Raw genomic sequence first — 18799 nt, 5'->3', positions numbered from 1 at the left:
CCTGGCCACTTGAACAATACACTGTGTGACCTAAATATTCCTTTTACTGAAGGCTCCTGGCTGCTTGACAGCATGTTCCTGGAGGAAATGAAATGTATCTTCAGAAAGCCACACGTGGTTGTGTTAAGGCAGTGGAGGAAACAAAGAGAGATTTCCAACAAGGGACACAGCAGGACATAATTTCATACACAAAGAGAGCACATTTCAGCATTACCACAGAGTCATTCATACTTTCTTGGTAGCTTGTAAGGCATTGTGGAAGGTCTTCCGCTGAAAGAGAATGCGTCAAAAATACAGCAAACAAACTGTCTGCAATGGAATGTCTTTTTTATTGGCAGTGCATTATCAGTTACAATGGCAACAAATAGAGCAAATTGTCATACAGAGTCTTTCCCAAACAGTGTTTTCCACTGTACCCACAGCATCAGCTCCTGGCCCACCCAGTCACAAAACCTGACAAAGAACCTTCCATGGAACCACAGGTTCACCTGAATACTCAGAGCAAAATGCTTTAGATGGGTACACAGCACACAGGCATCTCACTACTCTCCTTAGGCAGGGTTTGGAGAATGCTCTAACTCGGCAAGGCTTACCTGTGGGGTCTGAGAACTCTTGGAGCTCGGGTACCTGGGGCGGTAACACGGGTGCCTCGGGTAACTTCCCAGATCTCAGCATGTCTAACTCAGCCTGCAGCTCCCGGATTTTCTTCTTCAGACGGATGCAGTTGGGGCAGAAGGATGTGGTGGGGATTTCATGGGAGTTGCCTTGTGCAGAGGCCAGTGACAGCTCAGTTGGGCTGTCTGCTTTAAGTGACAGGGGCTCTTCTTCCTCATCTTCAAGGATGCTCATTTCCTTGGCTGAGATGAAAGAGGAACTGTGAGGGACCCTCCATTCGCTCTCCCTCTGATTTCTACTGAGGCTCAGGGAGCCATGCTGCATGGCACTGCCACACTGCTCAAAGATGTCTTCAGCCTGGTATTTAGATACTCTTCTGAGGGAAAGTGGTGTACTTGATGCTAACTGATTCTCTTCAAACTTAGCAGACTCCAAAGAAGCCTCCAAGACATCTTTGAAGATGAGGTCAATTTTTTTTTTCTTTGTTTGGGGGTGGGATTCTCCCTCGTCACAGCTGCGCTTGTAGGGGCTCTTCCCCTGCTTTAAGGTAGTGAATTGGAGTGCTCCCCTTGCATCCTCTTGATTTTCTACATTCTTTTCTGAGTTTTCGTTCTGTAACATTTTGTCTCCTAGAACGGAAAATGAGGGGTGGGGATTATCACTGGGAACGGACAACATCCCTCAATTTAAAACTCAAACAAAAAAGAACAAAAAGGCAGACTGAATCCCTGCAGGTCTGCATATTATGTTACAAGCCGGGGAACTGACACAACTCAGTGGAAACCGAGGCTTGCAAGAGAAGCCCCGCTAATGGGCATGTCTGCAAAAACAGAGACAGTCCTGGGTAACCACAGCAGAGCAGAACCCACACATTTCAAAGAGAAGAGAAACTACAGGCAGCTTGTTTAGCCTAAAGGTATAACCAACCTGTGTTGGAAGAGGACTATGAGGTGAATGACTGATCATGGTGGAAACTATACCCAGAGCCTAAGTGCTATTTTGGCTGGCTGGAAGTCCTGTGCCTGTTTTGACTTGGTAAAAGGTATCAAGCGTACAGCAGTGCAGAGAGAGATTTACACCATTTCATGACAACCCCAGTGTCTGTGCACACCATGGCACAAAGTTTGCAAGCCCCTTTACTCTTGTTCAGTTTGGAGGCTGCTCCAGAAATGCAAAGGTAAAGGAGTAAAAACACACACTTCCACACTTAAAACCTAAGGTACACATTGTCAACTAAGCTACAATGGGTGAATGCCCTCCAAGGATGGGACATCTAGCTTGTCCTGGTGGAGTTTGGGAGCATGAACATTCAGTAATTGAAAAAAAAATATTAAAAGCAACCTAATATAAATTATTAATTGCTTAAAATAAAGGGAATAGCCAGATTTCCTTACCTGGAAATTCAAAAGACGATAGGTTTGGCTCAATTTCCATCACTCTTCTATCTTGTAAAAAACTTCAAGCATTGATGGCTTCCCAAACAAGACGCTGCGTTATGCTGATTTTTGGTTTTGTTTGCTTAAAGTGCATTCATGCTTTCATAAGAGTTATGGAGCAAAAGCTACCATTCCCTCTCTAAGGAGAGCAACGCTCAGAATGCAGAAAAGATGTAAGACTTGAAAAAGTTAGAGTAAGGCACTGTAAAAAGGGCTGGCCTGGATGGATGGGATTTTGCGCTGGGTTTGTAGGCTGGCTAGGAAACCCAGCCACCTTTTTAGTGAATCCATTAACAACAGATCTCATTTTCAACACATTGATGAGAATTTCTATGGACAAAGCTTTCACTCTCTCTCTTAGTATTTCCCCTGTTATGGACCACAGCAACACCTGTGAGAGGTAGTGATTTAGAGAACCGGTTCTTCTTTCTTGGTGATTTTTTCCCCCAACCAGCCGAGTGCTTCAGCCCTATGGAAAAGCTAGAAATCACAAGATGATCCCTCATATTATTGGTCTCAAATCCAATGATGAGGCGGCTCAGAAATCATCAGCAGAAACAAAACCATGTTATTTTTCTGTGAGTTCGTAAAGTGTGCCACTTCCTTTGACAAACTCATCTGCAGGGATTTGAAATCTTTTAAATAGAAAGTGACTCAGCAGATTTTTGTGCTGCTTCCTGACCACTTCCCAGTGCCCTCCCAGTTGAAGCTTCGATGTCTCTCACAAGTCTAGCAATGGCCCAGGTGATGCTCCGTTTTAACATCTCTGTGCCCCTTTTGTGAAGGCAGGCTGAGCCCAGCTTGCAGCAGGGTGAGCTCACCAAGATGTCAGGGGGTTTCTGGAATGGTCTCCGTAGCCACATGAGTTTCTACCTGAGGGTGCATTAGGCTGTGGCAGATTCTGGAAAGTCCTGAGGCAGATCTTCACCACACTCGTAGCACAGAGCAGGCTGTGAGTTACTGTTTCAGCTCCCACAAACCATGACACCATGACAATCCAGGACTAAAGACGTGCTTGCATGGCAGGGCAATAGCTCGTAGCCTTGGTGCCCCTGTGGAGCAGCTGCTCCAAGGGCACAGACTGCCTCTTGCTGTACTTTCAGAAAGGACTAAGACATCTGGATGACTGTGTATATTACTGCAGCAAAATCACTGCAGCCTAATCACTCACTGGTACCTAATCACTCACTGGTGTTCATTGACATAAAAAAGCAAATTCATACCAATGTTAATTCAGAAGTGGGAATTGCCCAAGTACAGCCACCAAGGTATAACACTGCAAGTGCATAACAACCTTAAGGTGATAGAGATAACCAGCTTTTTCAGGACATCTTGTCCACACCATGACTGAAGAGGAGACACCTTTTACCAAGTCAAGGCAGCAACAGCAGCTGTGTAATAATATACTCAGGAATCATAATTACAAATTATATTTAGTGTGGCTGCCCCTCTGAGGCCCTTTCATTGTGCATCTAGCCTGGAAAGAAATGTTCCTAATTAACTCGAGGTATCAGCACTGTACAGATGAACAGATGCATTAAGAATTTTTGCTTTCCTCTAAAGCTTCCTATATTGCTGACAATATGTGGACCCAAAGGACTGCTGGGTTTGTTTCAACATTGCTACTCTTTAGACAAGATAACAATTTTTATCCAAGGAAGAATCAGTCTGACAAGTACAAAGCCTCCTGTACGTTGTATACACATTCTAAGGTTGTGAGACTAAGGAGCTGATGTCGCGCTGATCCCAAATTATCTTTCTGAAGAAAGAGGAGATAAATTAAACGAGGAAAATGGACATACAAACACACCAAGGAAATCTCATTCATATGGACACAAAACCAGCCAGAGCTCCCTCAAACAGGCTGCTCACAGGAGCCAGAGAGAGCAGCATATTCAGAGGAAAAACCTAATGCTGTCTTGTAGGATCATCAGCTTGGCAATCTTCAGGCCAGAAAGTCTTGTGATGGGGTGCTCTGTGATCCCCGGGCATTGCATCAGGCCCTTGCAGCACACACACACACAGCATGGCACAACACAACACATGACATGACACATCACAGCACAAATCTTTCTTTCATGATCTCCATGACTGTGGGTATCTTATTCTTCTTGTACACCCATCCATCCATGCCAGGCAGAGCTGAGGATTCTCACCCGGAGGTGCTCTGCTTCTAGAAATGCAGCTCTACTCCCACAACCTGTGCAAAACCTGCTTCACCCACCACACTTGGCCCCACTGTGGGGCAGCCTGAGGGGATCAGGAGAGAGGATGGAAAGGGAAGGGACTCACCGCTTGTGCAATTTCTGTTCATGGTTTCCTGGGACATACTGTGCAACCGCTTCATGTAATCCTCACTGTACCAGACACGCAGCTTCTCCCCAGGGTGGATGTCACGGCAGGCACGGAAGTAAATCCTCTCGCTGTGCTGAAAGGCCATCAAGTTCTGCTCCCTCTCCTCCCGGGAGATGATGACGTATCTGAGGGTAAGGGGACAAGGCAGGTGTGAAGCACAAACGTCTCTCCTGTGCCCCCCCTTGCATCAGAATGACCACCACGAAGAAGCCAGAATGACCTTTGGAGAGAGACACCAACACAGCCAGGCTGGAAAGCATGGAGTTATAAGCAATGGTGTGCAAACGAGCATGGACATCCAGGGAACACTAAGCCAGTGGTGCCGTTTTTTGCTGGGGAAGGGATGACACAAATGCACATCCAGTCTGAAGGGATGTCTGCCAGCAAGGGTGACAGGCCCTCCCAGTCAGAAATATCTTTGCCTAGAGATGGAAACAAGGACTTCCAGACTTCCACTGTCACTTCACGTCCCAGGGCTCCCTCCCTTGTTCTCAGGAATACCTGGAATATGGCAGGGCTCCTCTCCCTGTCTGTTTTCTGAAAACACTGCCTTTTTACTTAGCTGGTAACAGATTTGCTTGCTTCTGTCCTCTCAGGCAAGCAGAACTGAGATTCTAAGGACAGAAACATGGATACCTAATGGGCACGGGCGTATGTGCTGGGTGTCCAAGGACATACCAATATACTGGAAGGTTTTGCACTTTGGAGTTCAGCAGGGTGTGACATAAGAAACCAATTCAGCTCTGCAAGTGGAAACCCCAACACCACATTGTGGGGATCTCCTGGCAGTGCTGACAAAAAGATCAGGATTTATTTCCCTGGTTTAAACCAGCTTCATTTCAGCTCAGCAGAAATGTATTTATTCCTAGTCCCAGCAACTGGCCCTCTGTGAAAGTTGCTAAGACAGAGATCTATCACTAGGGTAACAGTCCCCATATTCCTGCTAGAGGACATGAAAAAGGCTTGGTAATACTGGTTCCAGTTGCCACCAGCATGAGTTCACAACACCTACCCAGGAAGGAGGCCCCATCACAGCATGTGTAGACCCCAAATCAGAGATGAACAGCTCATAGCTAAAACTTATTTTTCTCTTATGCTATTTGCCTTTTGTTCAGCACGCCCTGCTGCAGCAAAGGCAAGGAGGCTGCAGGGGAGCACATGGCTCCTCTGACATGTGCTGCTATTAGTCCTTGCCTAAGTTCCCTAATATATACAGGTATTTCTTTGGCTTAAGAAATTTGTCAAATTTTTTGAATAGTCTGCCTTCTCTAGCCATGTGAATGCACAGATAAAGACACAAGTCCACCTGCACGTGATCCCAATAACCCACACATATAAGGTCACAAACTTGGTGAAACTTCCCACAAAACAAGTCTGCAGTGGCAGTGTCTCAGACTGCCTGAGGCTCTGGTTTTAATGTTAAGCAACTGTGCATGTGCCTGCAAGCAGTTGTATTTTTCCTAATGTGTGCTACCCAGGATTCGCTGCCATCTTCATTAATTATTTAAATAGCAGACTGGTACTGCCAACACTGGCTTTTATTAACCTTTATTTACTTCTGATCACAAAACAAAGGAACTTTTGTAGCACCAGTTTGTGTATTTGAGGAGAGACCTGGACCAGTGGGGTGGGAAGGAGGCCCTGCAATAGCACACAGCTGCCAGGCTGTTGCTTTTGTGTGCTAGCTATCACTCCTCAAAAGGTGTATCAGGCCTTCAGCCAGCCATGAGATACACAACCCTTGAGACGGACCAATGTGCTGGTGCCTTGCAGCACAGATCCTAGAGGATGCTCTCTAGTCCAAGCAAAATGTCAGGACGCTTCCCAGCACCAGCTAAGGAGAGACCCTGCTCTGGATCCCACCATCCACAACAGATCAGGCTGCCCCTGTGAAGATTTACTAACCTAAAGTCACTCAGAGATCCCAAATATAACATACAGGACCTGTACATCTAGAGCCAGTGGCAGCAAGGAATTCATGCAGCAGTGGCAGGATCGTCTAGTCCGTTTTCAGCAAACTGTATTTGACAGTGAGATGTAGAAAATACAGCTTTGAATGGGAAGTTAGCTATGCCCACCAGGGCTCATTTTTATTATCAAGTATTTTGTTAAGCATGAGCTTTTTCTCTTCACTGCTCTCCTTCTGCCTCTACAGTCCTCCACGGTTCTGCCCAAGTATCCTTCATCTCTGCTGCCTGCATCCTGTGGCTCTGGCCACCTGCTGGAGCAGCAGGGAGCTGGGAGGACAGTGCAGGCTGGAGGGCATGAGCTGCAGCACTGCTGCAACACGGCAGCAAATGCTGCCTGGCTGCTCATCTAGGTTCCTGCAGCCGCTGCCACAGCCACTCTCATCAGAAGCTCCAACAGAAAGTTCTGGGATAATCCAGTCACAAACACGTTTCTTCACAGCCACACCCAGCTAGCAAGTGGTTTACACTCCTAGTAAGGAAGCTTTCCATCTGTGATACTTCCCTGAAGTAAAGTAAATGGGGTGAGATCATCCACACAAAAGAAACAGTTTTGAATCAGCGCTGCCCAGCCCCAAGCTCTAGTTTCCCCAAAGGCACAAAAGACACAGGTTACAAAGGACTGCATGAACCCCACATTCCAACTGTTGGTCTAAGGCGCTTAGCACCACTGCACACCACAGCTGAGAGGCAGATACTTTCCAAGGATGGAAAAAATCATTCCATCAAAGTGCAGCCAGCTTGGTGAACCAGGGGCACAAACCATGTGCTGAGGCATGATCAGCCTTCACTGACATACATCCCAAGGTCAAAGTGCTCACATCCTGAACAATCCAACCCTTCCTGCGAAGGCTGCATAGTGTCCAGTCCCCTTCCCAATGCCAAATACTCCATTTGGATTGAAGCAAAGAGGCTACCTTGGTTTGGACACCCAGGACAGGCACGGTTAGGCTGACCCAAGCACTGCACACTGATGGGCAAAGCTCTGCTTGCAGAGCAGGTTTCCCAAGGGAGGATCCTCAGAGGAAGAGCTGTCATACTGCTCCTTTGGCAGACCCAGACACCCTCAGCTGCACCTGGTCCTGCAGGGAGGCATTGCCACCAGTCATAAATCTATCATTTCATGTCCTGTCTAGTCCTTGGGACAGGCCAGCCTCCCAAACACCACAGTTCTTGACCAGGCTACTCAGGACCAAACATAACACCAATGGAGACCACTTCTGACTCATCTGCAGCTACTGGGGCTGGGATCAACCCCACAGCTGTCAGAGGCACAGCTTCTTCCTCTGCAGGAGCACCTTCCCCACAGACTCTCTAACTAGCAGCCAATAAAAATCATTGTTGCCTTTTTACTAAGGCCCAGCCCACTCAGGACACCAAATTCCCAAGTTCTGGGATGAGAAGTGAGCATTCCCAGAAAAAATAGCAAGTTATTTTTCTGCAGCTGGGATCATTCCTCCCCAGGAGGGGAACAGAGCCTCTGGTGAGGATCCAGAAGAGACGGTGAGGAGGGAGGCAGCTGGAGGGAGGCTCAGGCTTCTCCCCTTTTCCTCTCTACTATTGCCCTGGACTTGCCTCATGGCTCTCTGCTGCCCACTCCACAGCCACTGGCCTTTCCCAAACCAACTTCAGGCACAGAGCCAAGGCAGGAGATCCCACGCAAGACAGCAGCCACCAGCCCAGGCTGATGCCATGGGATGCCACCCATAAACCCTGCCTCCATGCTCTGATGCCAAGTGTCTCCAGGAGACCCACATCTGTGACAGGCTAGTTACCAGCTCAGGCAAAAATATAGCGAGAAACAAACGACTCAACAGCAGCTGTGTTAAAAGTGTTATATATTTATTGCATTCTTAACAAAAATACTTTTAAAGAAAGAATTTTTTCAGCATGTACAAGACATGGAGATACTGGGGTTGAGCACAGCAGTTTGCTTTGACAGACACTTACTTCAACAGCCAGCTAACATGACAGGTGCAGGAAGAAGTATCCTTTGTGAGCCAGTACAGAAAAGCCACTCCACCAAGGGGTCTACACAGGGCCCCAGGAGATATGTTCCCAGATCTGGGCCAATCTGTAATAGTCCACAGAGGAAACTAGGGGAGACATCAGGCAGTTTATAGTAAAAGGTCCTTTCTCCTGACCAGTACCCAGCCTTTGGGGATTTGCATTAAGGGCTGTGCATCCTGCACCTGGATGCTCTCTGTAAATACATCTGTGTGGTCAAACTGATGGCAGCAATAATGTTAACTCCCTCCAGTGCCCAGCACCTGCAGGAGTCTCCTTTGCAGACCTGAGGGTTCCTAGAAGGGATCCCCCTGGCCAACATCAAAGGAGCTAATCTTACCACCACACCCATGGGAGGGCATCAGTAAAGACCAAATATTATAAAAATATAAAATACTAATATTAATATATAGCAGCAGCACCATATTGACTCAGAAAGCCTTTAAAACATACCATCCTTTTTTTCAGCTCTCTCTGATTCATAAATTAGATCCACTTCTGTCAGATTTCCCAATCTCCCCTGCAACTGAAGAGAGGCTGTGACTTTTGCAGAATATCAATGTTTCAACAGAAGTAAAAGGATATCCTTAGTGGAAGGTGAGCAAGTTCTGCCCTGGTCTGGCACCAGCACTAAAGGGAATGTCCTCTGCATGAAACCAGTTGGGTCATTCCTCAGGAATGAGGCTTTTTTCCTTGCCAGACCACTACTTCCTTGAGCAATCTTTTATTGCACCACTAAAAATAAATTACTTGAATTAGAATTACAGAACATCTTAAAAAAAAAACCAAAACAAAACAAAAACAACAAAAAGAAGCATGTCATGAATGCCTGACACAGCAGATATACAATGGACTTCTCAGGAAAGAAGCTAGTGCACTATACTTTCAAAGGATGTCAAGAGCCAGACAGGTTAAGATGACCCCTGAAGGCCACACAAAACAAGCCATCCTTCTGCTACACTGCCCTGCCTATGTTCAGTTTCACAAAAGTTTCTGTAAATTTTTTGCCAAGTCTGTAGCCCACCTATGGCATGATGATGCACACTCATGTTAAGTGGAACAGTCTCCTGAAACCAACCTCCAGATACTTTAGAAGAGCCTGGAGAGCATGGTGTGCTGTGTGGCTAACAGCTTGACCCTTTTCCCTGCTGGAGCTTATCAGGATAACAGTCTGGGTTTTTCCAGAGATGGGGGCAGCATGCTAGATGCAGAGGTGAAAATTAAGGAGAAAACAGACATATTATTAAAGAGCTACCACATACATTATCACCACCTGAAGTGACACTATTAAAGTGTTGTACATGGGAACCTCACACAGCTCTAGAGTAATTCAAACGTTGTAACACAGTTCTTTCTTGCATCTATATAGGGAAAGAAAGCAGTATAAAACCAACATGTTTAAGATTTTAACCTATGTAGCTGTGAATTTAGACTGTAAACTCCTCATGACAGGAAAACACAGTACAGATCCCACCCTAAATAAAACTAAGTGCAAAGTAACTGTACTGAAACTGACAGAATTACAGTAAAACAAAACCAAACTAGCTTGATGTCAGAAGCAAGCCCTACGTCTTTTCTGGTTTCTGTTCAGTCTCCCACATTTTGAAGGGGTGAGTTGGTTCAAAATTGAAGATCTGACAACATTCAAGAAAATAATATGATTCAATTATCTTTAAATGTTGTCATATGATGAAATATGTATTGTAACTGCAATTATGAAAAATAGGGGTTTCAGACTGGAGCAAACAAAAGCTGAACTCTTTAACACAAGTGCATGTGGCACTGCAGGATCCTTGCAAAGGCCTATGCCTTTGCAACCCTTTTCAACAGTCCAAAACCCCATGGTGTTCAGACCTGTCCTCAGAATCATGCCTTCTTCCCGTCCCTGCACAAGCTCTGCTTTTACACTCCTCTCCCCAAAGGTGTGTGTAAGTCCCAGACAGCCCACTATCACTGAATGGAAGATAAAAGCAATGATCAATGAGAGTTTTTATCATCATAAGGCTGTATTTCTGCACATACTGCATATACTAATATTCAGGAAGATGATGGGAATGCAGTAGTAAGATAAATTTGTGAGTTGATTGCAAAGGGATCTCTGTAGCATGCTGTTTCAGTAAATAACATTTCACAGGAATGGGAAGAGATCCAGGTAATCATTTCTATTGCATGTCTTAGTTTATACAGCATTTAAAGCATGGGGAAGCCAGTGAAAACTCTTAATCTCTATGAACCCAAACATGTCCTACATTCCAAGCTCTACAGATTCCTCTTTGCCATTGCAGAGGGCCAGTCCTACAATTAGCTGCCATTTTCATACTGCTCTATTAGCCAGCAGGGGGATGGATGGGTTGGGTCAGCTGTTGACCTTCCCAAAGAATACTGATACACATGGAGAAGCCATGTGAACATGCAGCAGCTCAGGAAGGGGCATCCTTCTTTACTTTATGTGAAACAGACTAAAAATGATGTTTTCTTTTTCGTGACCTGGTGGCCCGTGCAGGAGTTGTCTGTTTTAGAGGGTTTTGGTTAGATTCTGCACTGGGCTCAGGGGGCTGTTTAGAGCAAGCTGCTTGCAGACAGGACCCTGGCATGGCACTAGGATCTTGTATCCTATGGAAAGCCCGGACCCCATCACGTATTTCTGTCAGTGTCTGACACATCTGGCCAACCTGGCTGGTGAGGTCAGCCACGCTCTGGCTGACGGCATGCATGCTATCTGCCATGTCCCTGTGAATGGCCACCAGCTCCTGGCAGAACTGCCTGAACAGGTCTGTTTGCTGCGCATGGGAATGGAGAAGCTGGCGGTCGAAGCTGGAGAGGGGCGGGCTCCTTGTGCGGGGGTGCGGGGGTCTGCAGGCCGAGGTGGTGCGTGGGGATGGACAGCGCAGCTCCTGCCTTTGGCGGGCAGCTTCCGAGGGCTCTGACGAGGAAGGAGTGCGAAGGAAGGAGGGCCTGGAGAACGGACTGACACCTGCACCAGCCCTCGGCAGCGAAGCGAAGTGGTGTTCCTGAGAAGTGCCTGGCATCTCTTCATCTTCATCAGCTTAAACAGAAGAGGAAGCATGAATTATTAATGTGAAATCCCTCTCAACACTGTGATATCTCAAAGAACGTGGGAAAAGAGTTTTCCCCTCCCCCCAGCCTGCCAGTTCAGACAAGCCTGTAGCTTCTGATGCATAACTCAACATGCAAGTGCTGCAATGTTAGCATGTATGTGACAGCTTAGCCATGAGAAACCTGAGAGTGGGTGGACCCAAGCTATTGTGGTATTCTGCACAGAGCACTGTTCAATACTAGAATATGAATTCATTTCAGACAATAGCAATCGCTTCTCTTCCCCAAACCCATAGGTAGCTAGCACAAATACTCTGGAGGGACACAGACTTCTCATGTAAAAGTCTTGCTCCCCCATCATATCTCACATTTGCTGCACTAAGAAGAGCATAGATGTTGTATTGCTGCTCTCAAAGTGTGTTCTGCAAAGCCACTATGTGGCCTGGCATCACTAAGACAAAGAGGCAATCAGACAGAGCAGCAAAAGACCCTATGTTAATCAGGCAAATACACTTGATGCAAAACCAAAACTAAAGCAAAATGCCACAGGAAAACTATCATTAGTCTGATAAATATCTAGTGAGGTGCCAGTTCACAGGTACAGGCATCTGAACAGTAACAAGAGACGAGGTTTCACCTGGTGCAGCTGTATTCTGCATAGCATAACCTGTATTCTTTTTACCTCTGAAATAGTTCAACTGGCTTCCAAGATAGATGCAAAGAATGACCAAGTCCCACCTTGTCAGCTCTGGAAGATTTTGTTCTTGCTTTCCCACTAACAGCTTCAGCTATGATTCAGACCTAGTGTGGTAGGAGAGTGCCACCCATGAGGTGTTAGTTGACTCACTTCCCAAGAAGCTATTGTCTCCTCTCCTTTGTAACCCTAAAAGCTCACAATCAAGAAGATGCACCTCCACAGAAGAAAACTGTGTACAAAACTATGGAAAGAACCTGCACAAAGCAGCTTGTGGTTTAGCACTGGAAGCTGTCTGAGAATTGTGGTGTAAGAAGATTAACTTCAAAAGTGGGGCCAGCAGTTTCTTTAAAACCAATGAAGAAGGAGTCATTACTGTCTACCTTTTTCACAGTGTTCATGCTGATCCTTCAGACCACTACTCAGAAATCATTAGTGGCCCAACCTCAGCAATGAACACCAATGATCACTGAGACCCCCAAAGCTCTCTTGGAAGTGATCTACTGGCAAGAGGCAGATGCCTTGCAGTTTAGTAGCATTGCTATTTTATCGGGGTGAATATATCCTAATCCTTTACAAGCACTTTTTCCACAGACTGGAGGCAGTCATACTTCAAATACAGATGCTCACTTGTAGGATTAATTCATCCTTATAATCCATTATTTAATCTCAGATGACAGTATGGAAAAGAACTAGATAAACACATAAAGATGACCTTAACTTGGAAACAATCCATCTCAACACTCCACACCCACCAGAGCAGGAACTAACCACAGCAGAAGGACAGGAAACCCAGCCATCTCACACAACACATAATGTTCTTCTGGTGTCAAACTGAGATATGCAAGCATGAGACAAAGAGGTGTTAAGGCAGTGATACTTACAGCTCGTTGTCGGGCTGTCAACCACGTCCAGGTCCGCTCTGGGGCAGCCGTGCCTCTGGTGGGATGAGTGCAGCGCTGACTCGATGGCTCTCTCGTGGGCGGTCAGGACGAGGGCTGAGGGCTGCCCTGCGCTGCCGGGGCTGGAGAGGGACCTCTGCATGAGTGCCAGTTTGTCCTTGGTCCTTCTCTTCATGTCGTCCCATCTGTGTTTAATGTCTTTTACGGACCTGGGGACCTGGCTGACTGATGTGATCTGCCTGGCTATGCCTTCCCAGATCTTGTCCCTGTCAGCATGGGATAGACGCACTGTCTCCCTCCCAAACAGCATGGCTTCATTTCGGGTCACCTCAGTGACCAGAATGTCCAGTTCTTCCTTGGAAAACTTGGGCTTCCTCTTTCGTTCAGCCATATTCCTTGGGTTGAACATCCCACAAAGCATAATTGGGTGAAAGGAAATCAGTGCAAAGCAACCCCCTGCATCCAACCACTTGGCCAGCGCAGTACTGGGGCAGAGGAGTTTGCTGGGATCCAGCTCCCCCGACCCACAACAACCTCACCAGGAAACAGCAGCTGTTTTGTTTTTAGAAGGTAATTTTCAAGCTTAAGAAAAAAAATACCAAGCAACACTAGTGTGAAGGAGCCTTCTCAGCTTTGAAGTTAAATCAAATTTTACACATTGTCTGATGCCCTGACTTACATATGAGATTTTCAGTTCACCCTCACTTCACTTGCCACAGTTTGTGCACAGAAAAAATGTGAGAATTTGCAATCACAGTGGTGAATTAGCTTCTAATGTATCACTGCTCGAAACTTAGAGGAAACATGTCTTATTGTTCTACCTGACATAACATGCAATAGAAACTTTTATATCACCCTCTCTGTTACAACTTGCAGGATGTCACGAAAAGGCTACACCAAACTGGATTTTTTTTTGGGTAGGTAGGTTTTGACTAGACTGGTGGGCAATTTCTGCAACTTGCTTTCCCTAAGGAAAGATCTGTTTTTTCAGTATTGGGATACTCTACATCCAGCTTCACAGCAAGCTCTTGTTTCACCCAGAAATGGCTGCCATTTCTCATTTTTCTCAAAAGGAATGAGGCCACCCACTTGATTTTCCTGGCTAGGTTTTCCATCACTGCCACTGACATGAGCCTGCACCCAGTTTCTGGTGCTTCAGATGAACAACTTGTAGCCTCAGCCCACTGAGAAAAAGTGGCAGCTATCTTGAGAACAAACAGTTTTGTCCAAAGGGGATTTGTGTTAATTTCTCCAGCCACAGTCAAAGAAAATTATAAAAATAAACAAAACATTAGTCCTAACTATGTTTTGCTATTGGGAAAAAAAACAAGGCAGTAGATCTATTCAATAAGGAAGGAGAAAACAGACTGTCTGAACCTACAGAAAGGTGCTGATTCATGTCATTCTAGTTCCTTCCTAGTGTCGTTAACATGGTTGTTTAATCAATCCCACTGACACTGCAGCGTACCATCAGGGCAAGTGTCCGTTTGGTTAACGCTGGAAAACCAGTAGGAGAAGCTGCTCAAATCCAGGCCACATCAGGGAGAGCTGGGACCTAAGTGCACAGATGCATTTCATGGGAACAAACATAAATGACATACTGTCTTGGTGGATCTTTGTTTGTAGAGAGAAAGAAGGAACATTTAGAGAAGATGGCAATGAAATGATGGAGAGCCAGCAAAGCACCTGTTACCCTGAATCTCAAAAAATCCCAACCAAAAAACTCAAACTTAAAAGGAAAAAAGGAGTTCTCCCAGCTGAACATGAGCAGAAAGGAAAAGGCTACACAAAACATTGAGCAAAGGAATATTTACAGTTAGACTTTTATTGCATTCAGCAAAACTGGGCTTGGTGTAAGTCCTCATCAGGTACGCATGACTGCACAGTATCATCGGTGCCTTCATGAGGTGGCAACACACCTTCACTGACAAGCTGCTCTGGTGAAAAAGAGTAACAGTATTCTCCAAAGTGCTCTGAGTAGAGGTGAGCCTGCAGAACATAACTGCTCTCGGGAAACAGGGGGTCACAAAACCTGGTGTCCCCTCTTCTCTGCCAAACTGACGGCTGCTGTCATCAGCAAAGCTGCACCGATGGGGAATTAGAGCCCTATTTGCTCTTCCCAGACAGGATATCCCATCAAGCGCACTTAGGACAGCTTATGGTAGGCCTGGATATTCAGATTTTAGTGTTTCCACTCATATGCTGCAGCAGGACTTAGGTCAAAACAATCTAACTTACATATTTCAATAGCAAACTTGCCACACATCGAGTAATGAGCTCTGGCCAGTTTTAATCACAAATTCAATTAACCTTAGGCACATCAACCTCCTCCTTATAAAAATGCAGACTGTGTTACTATCACAGGGATCCTTTTCTGCTCTAGCACGCCTTATGTCCCTAGAGGCAGTCACTGACATCTACAAGTACCTCTCAGGTGGTGCCATGAGGGTTTCAGCAAGCTCCAGAGCAGCCCCAGCTGTGAGGTTGTGAATTCACACCTCAGCCCAGGTTAATCTGAAAGTGCAAGACACACTGAACAGTAGGCACTTAATGATTACCCCACAAAAATATCAATCAACTCTACTTTTCCTGGCCTCCAAGAAACAAGCACGTAATTTTTCCCAGGGCTCTGTGAGGATCACAGCCCCATAGTAATTTAGGGGGGGCTTTTTTATGCTCTGAGTAAATTTGACTCTGTAATAGATAAGAACATTTGTGCCACAAGGTAGCAGAAATCAGTTTATGACGTTCAACAGAATGACATTCATAGGCTGGTGGCTTTTACTCACCCTGAACACAAGGGCAGTCACAGGAACCCTGCCTGTTTTCTAAATGCTTATTTTTAAAAGGTTCTGTAAAGTTGAAAGAGCAGCTCCATACGTAAAAAAGATCTACTAGTCAAAGTTGGTCCTGCTGTAAGCAGGCTATTGGAACACCTGACCAGAGCTCCCTTCCAAGCTCTATTATTGTATAAAAAGCCAAATTAGAGATGCCTCCATTATAAGGAGATACAGGAAGATTTACAGGACAGTCTGGCCCCCATGATCTCTGCCACTATGTTTGGAGAGGAAAGGGGGCAGAAAAGAAGGCAAAGGAGAAAGCAGTGAGAAAGTCTTACTTCACCCTTTTCATTAGCTAAGGCAAAGGATGAATTTATATTGTGCCAAAAGCCTAAGAATTCAGGAGCTCACATGTAAGAAGGGTAACAGACTATAAATGCTCAAAATATCCTGGAAACCCCAAACATGAGGCACTACAACAGTGAGTTAGGCACTGCCAGTTTCTATCCTACATCTCATTCTGGGCCAAGTGATGCATACACAGAAAGATGAACTTTCCTGGACTTTCTGAATTACTTCTATTTTTTTTGACAGATCCATTATTTTTAGAGGACATCAACAACTAAGTAAGAGAATTTCCTCAGAAGCTGCCAGGAAAACGGATGGTCCTCTGCAACCCTTCAGAAGCCCCAAGAACTGCCATTAGCAGCAATTTATGGTTTGTGTCCAAGAAAGCAATAATTTTGCTTGCTGCAATCCATGGTAAACAGCCACCAGAAAAATAAAAACAGAGGAAGATGTTTGCATATGTTGAAGTCATGGAGTTTCATGAAGTATTGCAAACACCAGGGCTTTACTCTGGACATGAGTAAAGCTGGCACAGCTGGCACACCCTTCTAATTGCAAACACCAGGGCTTTACTCTGGACAGAGATGAAGGGTGCATTAGCCATGTGCCAGCAGCCAGCTTAGGAGAACATGCTCCCAGCATCAGGATTTTGTCTTAACTAACTGCCTGATGAAGGAAAGGACAAGAGGATGTTACCATTGCTATGCCATCTGCTGTACTTGTTACTCCTTCCTCCCTGTCATCCACTGCCTTGGGTAAACAGGCACTTGAAATTAAACCAGCAAGGGCTGCAGTGTATATATTGTCCTCAGGCAACACGAAAATGGACTCAGGTGTGGTATTCAAACAACAGAAACAATAGCCAGATCTACAGGAAGAGAGAGGAGTCAGCCCAAGCTGCCCTCCCCATGCCATACCCACCTACCAAGAAGGTGAGTAGATCTGCTTTGCAAAGCACTCCATCTGTGAGTGATAGCAAAGAGCACCATCTGAAAAACAAAAAGAGCGCTGTGTACAGCGTCCTGAAAGTCAAGCGTGGTTTCTGTGTGTGATCTCAGTGTCAGGTGATGTTCTAGCACAGACTATTGAGCACGCTTTAGTCTAAAAGGTGCTAACAAACAAAATCAAGGCTTTTTGAGGACTTCTATTACCACTTGAGCTGTCAGTCAGACTCTACATAACACTACTGGTTATAAGGACTTTTCAAGAGTAACATCAGAAAGGTCAGTAAGACTGGTATAGCCTGCAGAGACCCTCTGATACACCCTTCCCATGAGGGGTCACAAACATCCCCCTTACACAAAGCCACAACCTCCACGCCTTTCAAGGCTGCACACAATGGCCCAGACCACACTCATACTGAGACTGAACCATGACAAATACAAGTTTAGGCAAGAATATTCTGCTCTTTGGTGTTAGCACCGCAAGTAGTGCCCATTTAAATCCAGACATCAAGCTTCTGTTCACGGCAGTAGGAAAAAGAGCTCATAATAGAATTTTTGCTTTCCAAGACTGTGTTTTGCCCCAGATTCACTGTCATGCAGACCACAAAGATCCAGATCTATGTAGATTTTTGAACTTTGCATTCTTTACTTCTAGATATATGTCTGCCTACCTATCTCTTCACTGTATCACTGCTTCTTTTTGAAGTGATGACTCCAGCCTCAGCCCTAGTCTAATATTTTATCTCATCCAGCAGTGAACAAATGTAACAGCTGGAATCCTTACCAAAAAATGAAATCCTTCGCTGAACTTTATGAACATAAATGTCAGAACAGCTGCTATCCATGTGAAGACTGAAATGGCCAAACGTGGTGTAACCAGATACGACCAGTTAGGCCAATCTTGCATTTACCTGTAGTTCATGCTTTTTATTCCCACAACGAGGGACAACTGAAAATCCTAGACACCCTGGCCAACAAACCACGCTGCCTTACTCTTGTAGGAAATGCCTTCCTGATAAAAACCACTTTTAAAGTTCCCCACAGAAGCAGCACTGGTCTGACGGGCCTCACCGTACAGCAATGTCCCGTTCTGGTGACTCGCCACACGTACGAGGTCTTAGTGACCGGTGTCTTGCAGATACATGCCAACACAGAAACACTGCCCCATGGGCCCACACACACACACACACAAACACACACACACACGTCCCTCCGTGCTGCAGCGGCCGGAGCAGAGCCTGCCGAGGCGCGGGGCCAGCAGAGGGAGCGCAAGCACACGCGCCAGCCCTGCCTTCAGTCGCCCAGCTCGCCCTTCTCCTCGCACAGGACAGCTGACACTGCCAACCCACAGACAGCACCGACAGCTGCTTCAAATTAAGCCCAGAAAGAAAGGAAAAAAAAAAAAAAAAGAAAAAGCATCTCTTTTAGTATCTGTCAGATGAGTAGGGAGAGGAAAAAATAAAACTCAAGCAGAATCAAACATTGGGAGGCAGTGCAAAGCATTTTGCAAATATTTGAACATAACATAAAAAAATGAGTAAGAAAATGGAGTGAGACCTGTCAGTGCTTGTAAGAGTGGATAAGTAGGATCATCTTTAACATTTATTCACATACCAGAAAACAGTGATCCTCCATATATACATTCTTGTCTTTTTTTAGACCCTTTCTTTGAATCTGATGCCAAAGATACTAAT

At 45.6% G+C, this 18799-nt stretch overlaps 1 protein-coding gene across 6 annotated transcripts in view; it reads right to left on the bottom strand.

Annotated features, from left to right (window-relative positions):
- Window positions 1-18799, bottom strand: part of PRDM11 (PR/SET domain 11) — a 49115-nt gene that overhangs the window by 9902 nt on the left and 20414 nt on the right. For 2 of the 6 annotated variants that reach the window (XM_039730951.1, XM_039730950.1), the window contains exons 6-7: window positions 4344-4531; window positions 594-1244 (exon numbers count right to left, since the gene is read on the bottom strand). In XM_039730951.1, the coding sequence (XP_039586885.1) occupies window positions 594-1244; window positions 4344-4531 (839 nt within the window). Of the gene's footprint in view, window positions 1-310; window positions 1245-2009; window positions 3808-4343; window positions 4532-8198; window positions 11427-13015; window positions 13429-18799 lie in introns of those variants that run through there. The other 4 variants (XM_039730953.1, XM_039730955.1, XM_039730954.1 and 1 more) reach the window with 4 other exon arrangements.

The sequence above is a fragment of the Passer montanus genome, unplaced genomic scaffold (assembly GCF_014805655.1).
Source record: "Passer montanus isolate IOZ18808 unplaced genomic scaffold, ASM1480565v1 scaffold75, whole genome shotgun sequence".
NCBI classification, from domain to species: Eukaryota; Metazoa; Chordata; class Aves; order Passeriformes; family Passeridae; genus Passer; species Passer montanus.
The sequence above is the reverse complement of the archived record's forward strand: the minus strand, read 5'-3'. Positions and strand labels throughout refer to the sequence as shown.